Source organism: Suricata suricatta, chromosome 14, assembly GCF_006229205.1.
Source record: "Suricata suricatta isolate VVHF042 chromosome 14, meerkat_22Aug2017_6uvM2_HiC, whole genome shotgun sequence".
NCBI classification, from domain to species: Eukaryota; Metazoa; Chordata; class Mammalia; order Carnivora; family Herpestidae; genus Suricata; species Suricata suricatta.
Window position 1 is genome coordinate 49,013,130 of NC_043713.1, and position 13,588 is coordinate 49,026,717.

Here is a 13,588-nt window from a genome sequence, read left to right on the forward strand (position 1 = left end):
CCCCCCTCCCCCCCAACCCTCAGTTCATTCTCAGCATTCAATAGTCTCTCAAGTTCTGCATCCCTCTCTCTCCCCAACTCTCTCTCCCTCCTCCGTTCCCCCTGGTTCTCCATTAGGTCTCTCTTGTTTTCCTGCTAGACCTATGAGTGCAAACATATGGTTTCTGTCCTTCTCTGCCTGGCTTACTTCACTCAGCATGCCTGGAGGCAAGCCGGAGCTAGGAAGGGAGGAGTCCAGGTGAGACCTCTCTGCCCTGGAATCATCCGTGGACAGTGAACTCTGGTAGTCTAGCAATTCGTAGCTCTCTGTGACCGGCTGCCTCTTCCTGGGCGCCAGCCTTTGGTGCGGAGCCTTCTTCAGATCTTCTAACCTTGGGAATTTGAAAGGAAAAGATTCAGTCTGTATTTGGGTGTGAGTGTCGAAGGGGCAACACTCCCCTCCTGCTGTGATGACTGTAGGGAACAGCATGGGTCTTAGGGGAATGTGAAGTTTAGGGACACATCAGACTGTATGATCTGAGACATTATCCTTCTAATCTTGGGGAATTGATTTATTTTCCTATGAGAAATGGCATTTTCTTTCTTATAGAATCTGTAGTACTAAGTTTAAGATTATTTCTCAGAAATAGCAAAGGTGCTGGACCAGAAAGAATGAGACTCGAGTTCATTTAAAGGTTTACAATAGAGGTGACAGCGATCAACCTTGCCTGCTTCTCATTGGTGCCACGCACCTTCCCACGAGGGTTTTGTGTTGCTGGGACCGGCCTGCCCCTGGTGCATCTGCTCCTGGGAAGGTTCATTTTCTACCTGTATTTGGCTAACACACTGGGTTCCTGGCTTCTCCTGCTCTGGTCTCCCTGTGTGCCTATTTTTCCACAGTAGAAGTAAGTGAGCTGAAGTACAGAGGGAGGTAAGTTGTCCTCACAGGAGGAGGGATGCAGCAATCCCAAATGCCAGAGCCAGTTGACCAAGGCTCCCATTTTTACTGCAAACTGTGGAAAATGCAATCATGTGGTCTTGCCTATGATGAAAATGGGGAAAGGTAATTTCTGGGGGGAGGGGTGTCTATAAATAACTGCCAAATATTATAGCTATAGAGGATTGAAAAGTAAGCAAAAATGATTTGAGGCACATAATTTTTCCATGCCCTCAGCAAGGTATATGCGGTAGAGCCAGCTTTTCCTTACCTGTTATAACGAAAACTCAGGCACGGAAGAAGCAGGTGGAGGACTTCAGGGACTAGAAGGCAGTGCTTTTTCCACTGAAAGAACTCTTTCAAATGGGCTCTGGGTTAAAAACTAGCCACTTTTCCCTAGCCAACCCTCAGTCTCTCTCCCCTCCATTCTGTGTATGTATGTATCTTCCTATCTCTCCATCCATCCATCATCTAATTCTTGTAGGCTTTTTTTCCCTTTTTGAGAAATGTCAGGGTCTGTCTGAAGATGCTGGTCACTATTCATTGTGACTTGATTCTGGACTCTGGGTACATTTTATCCTGTGAAGCTGTAGGTATAAGGTTGAAATAAGTGAAGTTACAGTAAAAAAAATTGATTATTGCTTTGCAGAGTGTCTATTAAGTGTCATCTTATAGGACCTGAAATCTAGACTATTATATAAAATGGGCCTCAGGCTATACTATTGGAGGGGAAAAAAAAGCAGTTTCTTCTCACATGGTATTGTCCAAATGGAGGCATAGCAAATAGTTATTTAGAAACAAGTAATTGTCACCATCAAAAACAAGGTAGTAAGAGTGTTACAACACATATGACCAGTGTATATGCTGACCAAGCAAGAGAAAAATCATTTCTTTATTCATTTTACTACCTAAGAGCATCATGATAGAGTGGATTTGCCTGTGTGCTGGGGGCACTTGCTTTTAATCTGTATGAGCAGGCATGCCCGCAGCCTCAGGCTTCGGTGCCATTCTTCTTGCATCTCTTCCCCCCAGGTCTCAGTCAGTGCAGTCTGGAGCTGCTCGGTGCAGCTGAGTTCAGCCAGCCTTGCCCACATCCCTTCAGCTCCTCTTTAGTTGTGACCATTTGGAATTTAAAGTTGCAGGAGAGGTATTTCCAGGGGGACTTACATAGGAGCAAAAAGACATGTTCCTATAGATGATGAACGATGGGTAGTCTGTGAAGAAACTTTATGTTGGGTGCCAGAGCCTTCCTCTCTCTCTCTCTCTATCATCTGTCTGGGCATGCATTCATGTATCCATTCATCCACCCATGTATCCATTCGCTCACTCATCCATGCTGCTCATTTATGCACCTGTCCATCCATGCATCCGTTTATGTTTCCAACCTTCCATCTGTCTATCCATCTGCCCATATAGCCAAGGGAGAACACAAATTCCTTGATTTTGGAGATATTTAAATTGATTTTGTTCCTTTTGTGTAGATATAATTCAGTTGCATAAAAAGTTAAAGACTAGTGTACTGCATCAAAGTTTTCAAACTTTTTTTTTTTTAAACGTGAACCTTGAGGCACCTGGGTGGTTCAGTCGGTTGAGCATCCGACTCGATTTCAGCTCAGGTCATGGTCTCATGGTTTGTGGATTTCAGTCCTGCAATCAGGCTCTGGGCTGACAGAGTAGCCCTCTTGTGTGTATGCTCTCTTTCAAAACTATGTAAATAAACATTAAAAAACAGTGAACCTCAAAAGAAACTTCATATGTGACATAAATACATAGCCATCTGAAAAGGATCTGGAGCTCTATTTGCTCTGCAAATACCCTCCTCCCAACTAGTGTGGCAACTTCAAAAGCTTTCTTGGCTCCCAGAGCACAGTTTACAGACTGCTCTGCTTTGGTATAAAGCAAAGTATTGATGATGTGGTTTGGGTGGTGGATGTTGGGGGGAATTAAGGGAGAGCTCATTGGAGGCTGGAGATTTTAGAGGAAGTGTTTTGAAAGATGGGGTGTGTCTTTCACCCACCCCGATCAACCCTCAGTTTGTTCTCAGTATTTAAGAGTCTCTTACGGTTTGCCTCCCTCTCTCTCCAAGAAGTGATGCTTGGGAGGAATCTTAAAGAAGGTACTCTCCACACATAAAAGACAGGGAAGAGGAAAAAAGAATTAAGGAGAGGGAGGGAGGCAAACCGTAAGAGATTCTTAAATACTGAGAACAAACTGAGGGTTGATGGGGGTGGGGGAGAGGGGAAGGGTGATGGGCATGGAGGAGGGCACTTGTTGTGATGAGCACTGGGTGATATATGGAAACCAACTTGACAATAAACTATAATAATAATAATAATAAAAAGACAGGAGGAATTGAGGTAGAGTATGGGGGTGAGAGAGAGCATGGGGGAAGATGCAGGTGCCTTAGAAGGCTGTTTAGGTGCATAGGTGAAGGAGGTGGAGTTGCAGCTGGAGGGAAGGCGGGAGGTGTGGTTGGGAACCTGGAATCCTTTAGGAGATTTTAGGCTAGGGATATGGGGTAGGATAGAGTTGGGTTTTGATTTAAAAATGAGGAACCTGATCAGATTTGCATTTTTGAAGGCAGCTGTGACAGGCGTGTGGGCTGGAGGCAAGTCTTCCAATTATCCTCAGTTTCCTCATTCCTAAAGTATGGACAGTAGATTTTGCATGATGATTAGAGGAGATAATGTGTGTGAAAATGCTAAACAAGTAAACTGTTATTCTTGTGTGACTTCTTTGAGTCATGAATGAGTTAATACGCTTACTTTTTCAAGAAGAGACCAGCTTTGTCATCTGAGGCAAAAAACACGTTTGGCATCGTTACCTGACTTATACAGCCTTTTGCTTCCTTAAACATCTGGCTTTTAAAATGGGAGTGGCTATTATCATGTGTTGTCTACATTAGCTTACATTTTAACTCCTCCAAATTGGAAGGGCAGAGGGGAACTGATGAACATTGATAATAGAAGAGGAAAAGAAAGGGTTTTTTCCCTCCTGGTTGTGCATACATCCTTTCAAGAACCATTTAGAAAGAAAAATGTGGAGCACCAGCGTGGCTCTCTTGGTAAAGTGTCCAACTCTTGATTTCAGCTCAGGTCATGATCTCATGATTCTTGAGTTTGAGCCCTGCATCGTGCTCTGTGCTGACTGTGTGGTGTCTGCTTGGGATTCTCTCTCTGGCTGTCTCTGCTCCTCCCTGCCATGTGTCCATTCTCTCTTAAAATGAATACAATTAAGAAAGAAAGTCATTCTTCTTCTTCTAGTGTGTATTAGGTTAGGTGCCTGACCAGATTTCATCATATCTCATTCATATTCTTCTCTCAGAAGAGCATGACTTGTGAGTAGGTGAACAGAAACCTTGTGTATCAGGAGCTAACTGTACAGAGAAGCACATAAGGCATCTTACAATGTGTGATATTCATCTGATTTTATTCAGTGTGTAATGAAGAAGGACCCTGGTTCCTAAAGAACATTAGAATTTCAGAGCTCAAGTCGGAATCCTGTCTCACTCCTTGGGGAGAGTGGGGCCTAGGAAGTGATGTCACCTCCTTGAGACTCTCCTTTTCTGTCAACGGAGAGGGTAGCAAGGCCTGCTCGATGGGACTGTTGGGAGGATGACATGAGATGGTCTGACCGAAGCACCTCTATAGTACCTGACAAATGACAGCACTGTGGGTTATGAGTAGGGCCGGAGAGCACCACCTCGGCGGTGGGAGCAGCACAATTCCTTTCTGTGAGGGCATCACACATTTCAGTTGCTTCCGGGCATGAATCTGAATTGACACTGAAAATAGAGGAAGAGGATGAAAACTCGGATTGGGTTTAGTCCATAAAAGGTCTTGAGGGATGGGTTTCATCTATGAAAGGTCTTGAGCTGAGAAAGTACCAGAGTCCAGTGCTTGCCTGGTGTCACAGAGCCCAGATGACGGTGAGTGCTGCCAACCTGACCAGGCCACACGGACAGGACAGCAGGGCATAAAGGTGTGAGGAAATGGCCTTTTTGGCTGCAGAGATGGCATGAATGGTGACCAGAGGGTAAGACAACATAGTCCACACGGCTGTAGGTGTGAAAGTCAAACTCTGTCTTTATTCTTTTACCATTTTATTTGGGATAGGTAGCAGCACTGCCTGGGGAGCTCCTTGGAAGGGGAGGAGAGGGAATCTGTTGGATGGAAATCTTACCTTTGAGCATCAATTATATCTAATGCCTATTTTCAGCACATTTCATGTTAGGCTTTTTGATGGCAAGTCAAGGAGTAGAAGGTAGACGGGCTCAGAGGAAAGGTTCTTTGCAACAGTTCAGTGTAGTGGCCAAAAGTTTACTCTTGCATTTCATCATGCATGTACCTTAGAGTTATGTTTTTTGGAACCTAAGAAAACGCAAACCTTCCAGGTAGCATATAGCTGTCCCCATCTTTCTTGCATCTCTGCCTTGTTGATGTGATGCCATACTTTTCTGACTGTCACTAGCAGCCCTGCTAGGGGTCTGATATGAAGCACGTTCGTACCTCAGCCATAAAACAGGGCTTTCTAGGTAGCCAGATTCTTTCCCAACAGATCTCTCTCCACCACCCCTAACTCCACCAAAATGAAGTAGAAGCACATCCTGAGTTGACCACTTTTTCTGGGCCTGGCCAGGCACACAGTTAGAATGTTAGCTGGTGATGGGCTCCAAACACAGCCCACTTGACTGAGCCATGTATATGCTCAGGTTTGACCTACCCTGGCAAAATCTGCAAGGATATTTGTAGACATTTCAAGTGACTGACTCCTCTGAGGAAGTGATACATTAAAATATATATATATATATATATATATATATATATATATATATATAAACACACTTTTTAAAACCACAACTAAAAAAAATTCTTTGCCAATGGGTAGAATTAAGTCTGACAAGAAACCCTAGGAGTTTTTTTTATTAGTACCATTATTGTTTTCTTTGGCTCCATGTATTATATTGGTAAGATGACAAAAAAAAAAGAAAAGGAAAAAATTGTAAAAAGGCAAATATTTTGTACAAAAATACAAAGTTTTAAAAGCTCTTTAAGTATATTTCATATCATTACTAAGAGTTGGCCTATATTATCTGTATGTCTGCATATTTTTCTTACATTTGGGATTTTGGAAATGTAAGGTACTGTTTACACAGTATAGTTTAAGTTCTCCCTAAAGCTCAACAACCAATAATAGTCTTTTTTCTGATTGGAGCAATCCATACTTTGGAAGATGTGATTTGCATAATGGTGCAGTTACTGGCTGAGAAAAACCTATGTGATTCAGTCCATTTGCGTACTGAAAATCAGTACATCATACTGGGGGAACACCTCAGTTCTGAAATCCTTGAGTGAAGGAGGGTGGTAAGGATAACTAGCTGTCAACTTTTTCAGTAATTTGTTTTCAGTGCTTTTTTTCAATCTGGTGAAAAGATGATGCAATCAGAAAGGAGTATCCTTCGCCTTTGAGAACCATCTGAAAATTCGCTCTTATTACCTCACAGTCCATTATAATGCAGATGGTGGTGCTAAAAGAGAAGAGAAATAATGGGCGTTAGTTTTTCTTAAAGATTAACAATATACAATTTAAAAAAGGAACATGTATTTTTATAGGAAAGATTACAAAATACATCATTCAATTATTTTTTTTCAAAGAAATGCCCAGAAGTTCATATTCAGATTCACTAAAAGGTAAATTTCTCCTTGAAGGAGCCCATTCTGGGCTCAACTTAAATCCCAAGTGGCCAAACAAGGTAAACAAATGACAAACCTGGGTCACTTCTTACCCTCTACTGTAATCTCTTTCTTTTTTTTTTTCTTAATTGAATATAACTGACATATAACAGTTTCAGGTGTATAATATGATTTGATATTTGTATACATTGTGAAATGATCATCATAATAAGTCTAGTTAACGTTTCTCATCACACACAGGAAAAAAAATTTTATTTACCTTTCCATTTACATCCAAATTAGTTAGCATATAGTGCCATTCAACTCCTGATTGCAGGAGTAGAATCCAGTGATTCATCCCAATGCGTGTCCTCCTTAAGGCTCTTTAGCCAATCCCCCAGCCACAACCCTTCCAGCAACCCTCAGTTTGTTTTCTATATTTAAGAGTCTCTTGTGTTTTGTCCTCCTTCCTGTTTTTACATTATTTTTGCTTCCCTTCCCTTATGTTCATCTGTTTTGTATCTTAAATTCCATGTATGAGTGAAGTCATGATATTTATCTTTCTCTGACTTATTTCGCATAGCATAACACACTCTAGTTCCATCCATGTTGTTGCAAATGGCAAGATTTCCTTTTGATATTCAAGTAGTACTCCACTGTGTATATATATACCACATCTTATTTATCCATTAATCTATTGATGGACATTTGGGCTCTTTTCGTACTTTGGCTATTGTTGATAGTGCTGCTATAAATATTGGGATACATGTGCCCCTTTGAAACAGCACACCTGTATCCTTTGGAAAAATACCTAGTAGTGCAATGGCTGGGTCATAGGTTAGTTCTATTTTTGATTTGCTGAGGAACCTCCATACTATTTTCCAGAGTAGCTGCACCAGTTTGCACTCCCACCCAGCAGTGCGAGAGAGATCCTCTTTCTTTGCCAACATCTGTCATTGCCTGACTTGTCAGTTTTAGCCATTCTGACAGGTGTGAGGTGGTATTTCACTGTGACTTTGATTTGTATTTCCCTGATGATAAGTGATGTTGAACATCTTTTCATGTGTCTGTTGGCCGTCTGGATGTCTTCTTTGGAAAAGTGTCTATTCATGTCTTCTGCCCATTTCTTCACTGGATTATTTGTTTTTTGGGTGTTGAGTTTAAGTTCTTTATAGATTTTGGATACTAGCCCTTTATCTGATAGGTCATTTGCAAATATCTTCTCCCATTCCATCAATTGCCTTTAGTTTTGCTAATTGTTTCCTTTGTTGTGCAGAAGCTTTTTACCTTGATGAGGTCCCCACAGTTCATTGTGACTTTTGTTCCCCTTGCATCCAGAAACCTGTCTCATAAGAAGTTGCTGCAGCCAAGGTCAGAGTTTGTTGCCTGTTTTCTCCTCTAGGATTTTGTTGGCTTCCTGTCTTACATTTAGGTCTTTCATCCATTTTGAGTTTATTTTGTGGATGGTGTGAGAAAGTGGTCCCGGTTCATTCTTGTGCTTTCACTGTCCAGTTTTCCCAACATCATTTGCTGAAGAGACTTTTTTCCATTGGGTATGTTTCCTGCTTTGTCAAAGATTAGTTGGCCATATGTTTGTGGGTCCATTTCTAAGTTCTATTCTGTTCTATTGACCTATGTCTCTTTTTGTCCCAGTACCACACTGTCTTGGTGATTACAGCTTTATAATACAGCTTCAAGTATGGAATTGTGATGCCTCCAGCTTTGGTTTTCTTTTTCAACATAATACTTTGGCTATCTGGGGTCTTTTCTGGTTCCATACAAATTTTAGAATTGTTTTTTCTAGGTCTGTGATGAATGCTGGTATTATTTTGATAGAGATTGCTTTGAATGTGTAGATTACTTTGGGTACTATCGACATTTTAACAATATTTTTTCTTATAATCCATAAGCATGGAATGTTTTTCCATTTCTTTGTGTCTTCTTCATTTCTTTCATAAGCTTTCTACCTTGTGTAGGCGAAGAGCCTATAGTCAACCCTGCTCTAGCTCTCGGTTGTCTCTCAAACTTTCTGATTCTCCAAGCAGCCTACTTTATTTTTAATAGCTCTCCATAGTTGAGGTGTGCCAAGACCTGTCAGTGTCCCAAAGGGGACGATCTCAATCAGGGAACTGAATCAGTGTCCCAAAGGGGAAGATCTAGATTCAGGCTGATTGGAAGCCAGACCTTCAGGCACTAGTGTTTAAAGTATGCAAATTGATGCAGTCTTGTGGGACCAGGAGTGTAAGGTCTGCTGGCCACCAGAGCCAGGTGATCTGGAGTGGCAGTTGCAAAATCAGGGCTCCACATGCGTGTACAAGCTCCTTTCTGGGAGCTACTGTGGGCTGTCATGAGGCACAGGGAGAGCACGAAGTGTCCCCCAGCCTTTGTTCCCTAGGAGCACCTCAGATGTGTGCCAAATCTGATAGGTTCCCTAGCCCGCCAGACGTGTCTAAGAGCTAGCCAGGGTCCCTAGCCCACCAGGAGATCCTGATGCTCTAGAGCACAGCAGAGAGCGTGGAGATAGTGACTGCTCTCTGGGGACAGGCCTCTGGAAATGCTTACAATCAGTCCTTAGATGTGTGCTTAAGCCTGTGCCTCCGGCAGCAGCCATGATGATAAGCTAACAGACGTCTTTCACAGATAGAACGAGCTCCTGGGTCTGTTACCTCTTGCTGTGCTCTGGGGGTGGTCACTGTATAACAACTCTTTCTCTGCTGGTCTAGTCCTGTGGGACCTGTGAGCAAAAGCCCCACTAGCTTCTGGTACCAAGTCATGTAGAGCTGTCCCCTGGTGGCAGCTGCAAAAATTGGGGCACCAGACAAGAGTCTAAGCTCTTTTTTGGGAGACACTAATGAACTTGAGTGACTCCACCAGCTTCTGTTCCTGAAGAACATGTCTACAGGCTCCTAGATGTGTGTTAAACCAGAGGTCTGTTCCTTAGGCTCCTGGACAAGCAAATAGGCTTCTTTCACGGAATGACTGAGGGTGTCTTGCAGCGTGCTGTCTGTGCAGTGCCCTGAGGCAGTAGTCTGCCAAGAACGGTCTCATTGCTATACTCCCAAAGAACCCAGGAACCCAAGTCTCCCTGGCCTCTGGAGCTAGAGGATCAAGGGCAGTCCCCTGGGCAAAAACCAAGGCACCAGTCATTTATCTAGGAGATACTGGTGCTGTGGAGAAAGGCAGAGAGGGTTCCAGAGAAGTAATCCAGCAGGCTCCTAGATGTGTGTGTAGATGCCTGCCCCTAGGCCTGTGCTTTAATATAAGCAAATGAGCGTCTTTTTGTAAAATCTGGGTGCAGTTGACTGCCTGTGAGTTGGGCTGTGGGGTAGGTGAGTCCAAGTGTGCAGGCCCTTTAAGACCCCATTTCTTAGTTTGCTATAGCCTTGTGGGCCTCATGAATGCAAGCCCCTTTGGTTTTCAACGCTTGAGGTTTGGGGAGCTTGTCTCTCAGGTGCAAGTCTTAAAACTTGGGGTACCGGATGTGGGGTTCAAACCCTGCTCTCTTTCGGGAGAAGCTCTGGGTTTTGAGTTCCCTTCTGACTGGGACATACTGTGCGGGAGGGTGGGATTTATGGCAAGACTGTGCCCCAGCCTCTCCTACCCGCCTCAGTGTGGGTTTTGTTCTTGTTTGCCTCATGTGCAGCAGTTGCTCAGCCAGGCTTTAAGATTTTTTTGGAGGCAGTTATTCCATATGTAGCTGCAGACTTGGTGTGTCTGTGGGATGTGCCATCATGAATTGGAAACTGTCATTTCTTGTTTTGATATTTGTAGTTGTCCCCTGCAACTGACCAGGCTAGGGAGTTCCTTGTGAGTCTCAAGACCTGTGGCACTGGGGACCAGTGCCTGGCATTCAGTAAATGTCTGTTGAATGGATGCATGGATAATTTGTGCCCTGGTTACTGCCAATAATAGTTTGAGCAAAGTGTATTTGAGGTTTTTCTTTACAACCCCCATTTTTACAAAGGGTTAATGAGATATAATTCATGTATAAAATTCACCCATCTAAAGTATACAATTCAGTGGATTTTAGTATATTCACAGATTTGTACGGTTTAGAAATATCTAATTTTAGAACATTTCATCGCCCCCAAAAGAAATCCATACTCATGAGGATTCATTTCCCATTCCCTCCTTCCCCCACCATAAATGTTTAAATCTAGTTCTGATGAAGAAAACTAATTAAGATACCCATTCTGATAAGGGTCATGTATTAAATGAAACTTTAGATAGGTATCTTTTGAAATAAAAAAAAGCATACACGAAAGCCTCTTGGTCTATACTCCTGAAATGGTTCTAAGCAGATTTCCCTCCATTATCAGGCATAGCATCTGGCTCAGAGTAGATGCGCAGTCAGTACATGTGGAATTGAATGCTTGGCCACCTAAATTGTCCATGTATGAAACTCTATAAAAAAGATAGAATACTGGTACCATAGTTATTAACTAACAATATTATGAGATAGTGACCTAGAACAGTTAATCTAATATTGACTTCCTACAGTTAGGGACGCTTATTTATTTAAACTCTCATGACAACCCCATGAAGAGGATACTATTAATATTTCCCTGAGGTTAACAAGCTGGCCCCCCTCCCCAGTAAGTGGCAGAACCACAGGCTGCAGAACCCGACAGCAGAGCCTTCCCCTCACATCTCACCCCTTGACAGAATGTGAGCTGTGCAGTTCATGCTTGAATCCCCTCTCCTGCTTACCTGTCTCTCTGTCTTTTTCGCAAATGAAGTTATTGATGTCTTCACACTGGAAGTCATTCCACTGTCCAGCATAAATCAGCCCAGCACAGTCTTCTCCTGGCCCGTGGCCATGACCCCAGTTATCTGGCTGTCCAGCTTTCCAATTTCTTTTAACAAAACAGAAATGGAGTGTTATTTGCAAGTCATGCAGAAGTTTTCTTTACCCAAGAGCAGCAGAGAAATGTAAAAAACATAACTGAAGCATGTCATTTGTCCTGGATAAAAATGCACTGTTTAAAAAGCTGTGCTTGCTCTTAGAATAAAAAGCAGCTGTTTTGCAGTGGTGTGTAATGCAGCATCTCCCTGTAGGCTTGTTATCTTTGCCACAATGAAATCAACTCATTGAGCTGCTTCATCACAATGCTGAGGGAGTAAATCCTTCTGCAACAGTTAGATGAGTAACGTTCCTGTGTGTGCCGGAATGCTGACTTCTGGGCGTGTGTGTGTATGTTTGTGTGTGGATATATATATGCACGCTGAGGACACAATACACACACACCCTCTCCCCCCTCTTATGAGAACCCAGAGGGATCCCTGCATATCTCGATTCCTTGCCTCTTACAAGTCAAAGCATCAGGTAGAGAAAGTGAGGCACCGCCAATATACACGTTTATGAGAATGCACAACTACAAACCCTTGGTTATGGTTGTCTGGCTAAGGTGTAGAGAGTTGATTGCTTTAAAAAGAAATAGTAATGTAATCTTACTGAAAATGACTCATACATTTCACTGCCTTTTTGGGAAGGAAAATTCTCAAAAACAAGTTTTCTTTAGGATGAGTTCACTTGGGGCTTGTTAAATTGGATGCTGCAGCTTAAAACACCACTTTGTCAGGATCACTGTTCTTGATTCCCTTTCTGTGCAATAAATTAGTTGTGCTTCTTAAGACTCAAAACTTAAAAGCTCAATTTTCTCTACAAAGCAGGTTCTTGCACAGAAGCTTGTGGTTACTGCCTGAGAAGACAAGCTTGCCTTGCACGGAAGGTCTAAAATCATGTGCAGCAGAAGGCTCTTCCCGTAAATGACGACTCACCGCACTGTCAGCCACAGGGTGTCCTAGGGTAACCCAAGGACGGAGCCCATATTGCTCCACATCTTTTGATTATAGGATAGTAAGACTAGAGGACTGTGGGAAAGAACAGGTGACATTTACAGTTAAAAGGTGGGGGAACAAGGTAGAATGGACTCCCTCACACCACATATACATATATAACACACATATATAAAATATATAATATATAATACACATAAATATATAAAGTAAATATAAATATATATGGACTTACATATAAATACATACACACATATATATGGAGCCATATATATACGGATTTTTAAAAAGTGTAGTGACCTCACTTAAATCTAGTGATGAACAGATAACTTAGACCAAACCATCAACTAAAAGGAATAAAAACAGTATAATAGGAGGGAGTGTTAGAAATATTACTCACAAATTCACTCAACAGATATCCATACAGTATCTAATATGTGCCAGGGATGATGTTACATGATGGCAAACCATCATGTGGGTTAGGGTTGGGTTAGGGAGAATTCCCTCCCTCACAGAACTTATGTAATTAAAAAGTGACCAAGTGAATAAAAAAATCTCAGACTGCCACCGTGATGCCAGAGACAGATGAAGTTAGAGGGAAAAATAGTTTACTTTCTGCTTGTTTTTGTGTATTTCCACCCACCCTGTAGGACCCCTTCCGCAATGTCAACAATGCCTGAGCAGTTTGATCCTGTTGATGTACATTTGGTTAATTTCTGTCAGTAACATGATGGGGACTGATTCCAGTTTGTTTATAGAACTAGAGGTCTGTAATTCCTGAATGTATAATGATGGGACATTTGATATTCTTTATCTCAGTTAGTTGGGAATAGGAGGTCTGAAAGAAGACCGGCTTAATATTTTCCCCTTGCATTTCCTTCAAGTTAAATAGATAAGAGGGATTTATGGAATAGACAAAAGGTGTTTAAGATAAGAGATAGCCTTTATCAGGGTGCCTGGGTGGCACAGTTGATTGAGCTTCTGACTCTTGATTTCGATCTTGGCTCAGGTCATGATCTCATGGTTCGGTTAGAGAGTTCAAGCCCTGCATCAGGCTCTGTGCTGATGGGGTGAAGCCTGATTGGGGTTCTCTCCTCTCTGCCCCTCCCCAGCCATGTGCTTGCTCGCACCCTTTCAAAATAAATAAATTTAAAAATATTACAAAAAAAGAGATAACCTTTATCACCATTCTCCATTATTTT

At 42.3% G+C, this 13,588-nt stretch overlaps 1 protein-coding gene across 2 annotated transcripts in view; it reads right to left on the reverse strand.

Moving 5' to 3' along the window:
- Nucleotides 1-4,334: 4,334 nt before the first annotated feature.
- Nucleotides 4,335-13,588, reverse strand: part of COLEC12 (collectin subfamily member 12) — a 189,151-nt gene continuing 179,897 nt past the window's right edge. The window contains exons 9-11 of one of the 2 annotated variants that reach the window (XM_029922649.1): nt 11,298-11,443; nt 6,412-6,442; nt 4,335-4,699 (exon numbers count right to left, since the gene is read on the reverse strand). In XM_029922649.1, coding sequence (XP_029778509.1) covers nt 6,423-6,442; nt 11,298-11,443 — 166 coding nt within the window. In that variant the 3' untranslated portion in view covers nt 4,335-4,699; nt 6,412-6,422. Of the gene's footprint in view, nt 4,700-5,947; nt 6,443-11,297; nt 11,444-13,588 lie in introns of those variants that run through there. The other variant, XM_029922648.1, reaches the window with a different exon arrangement.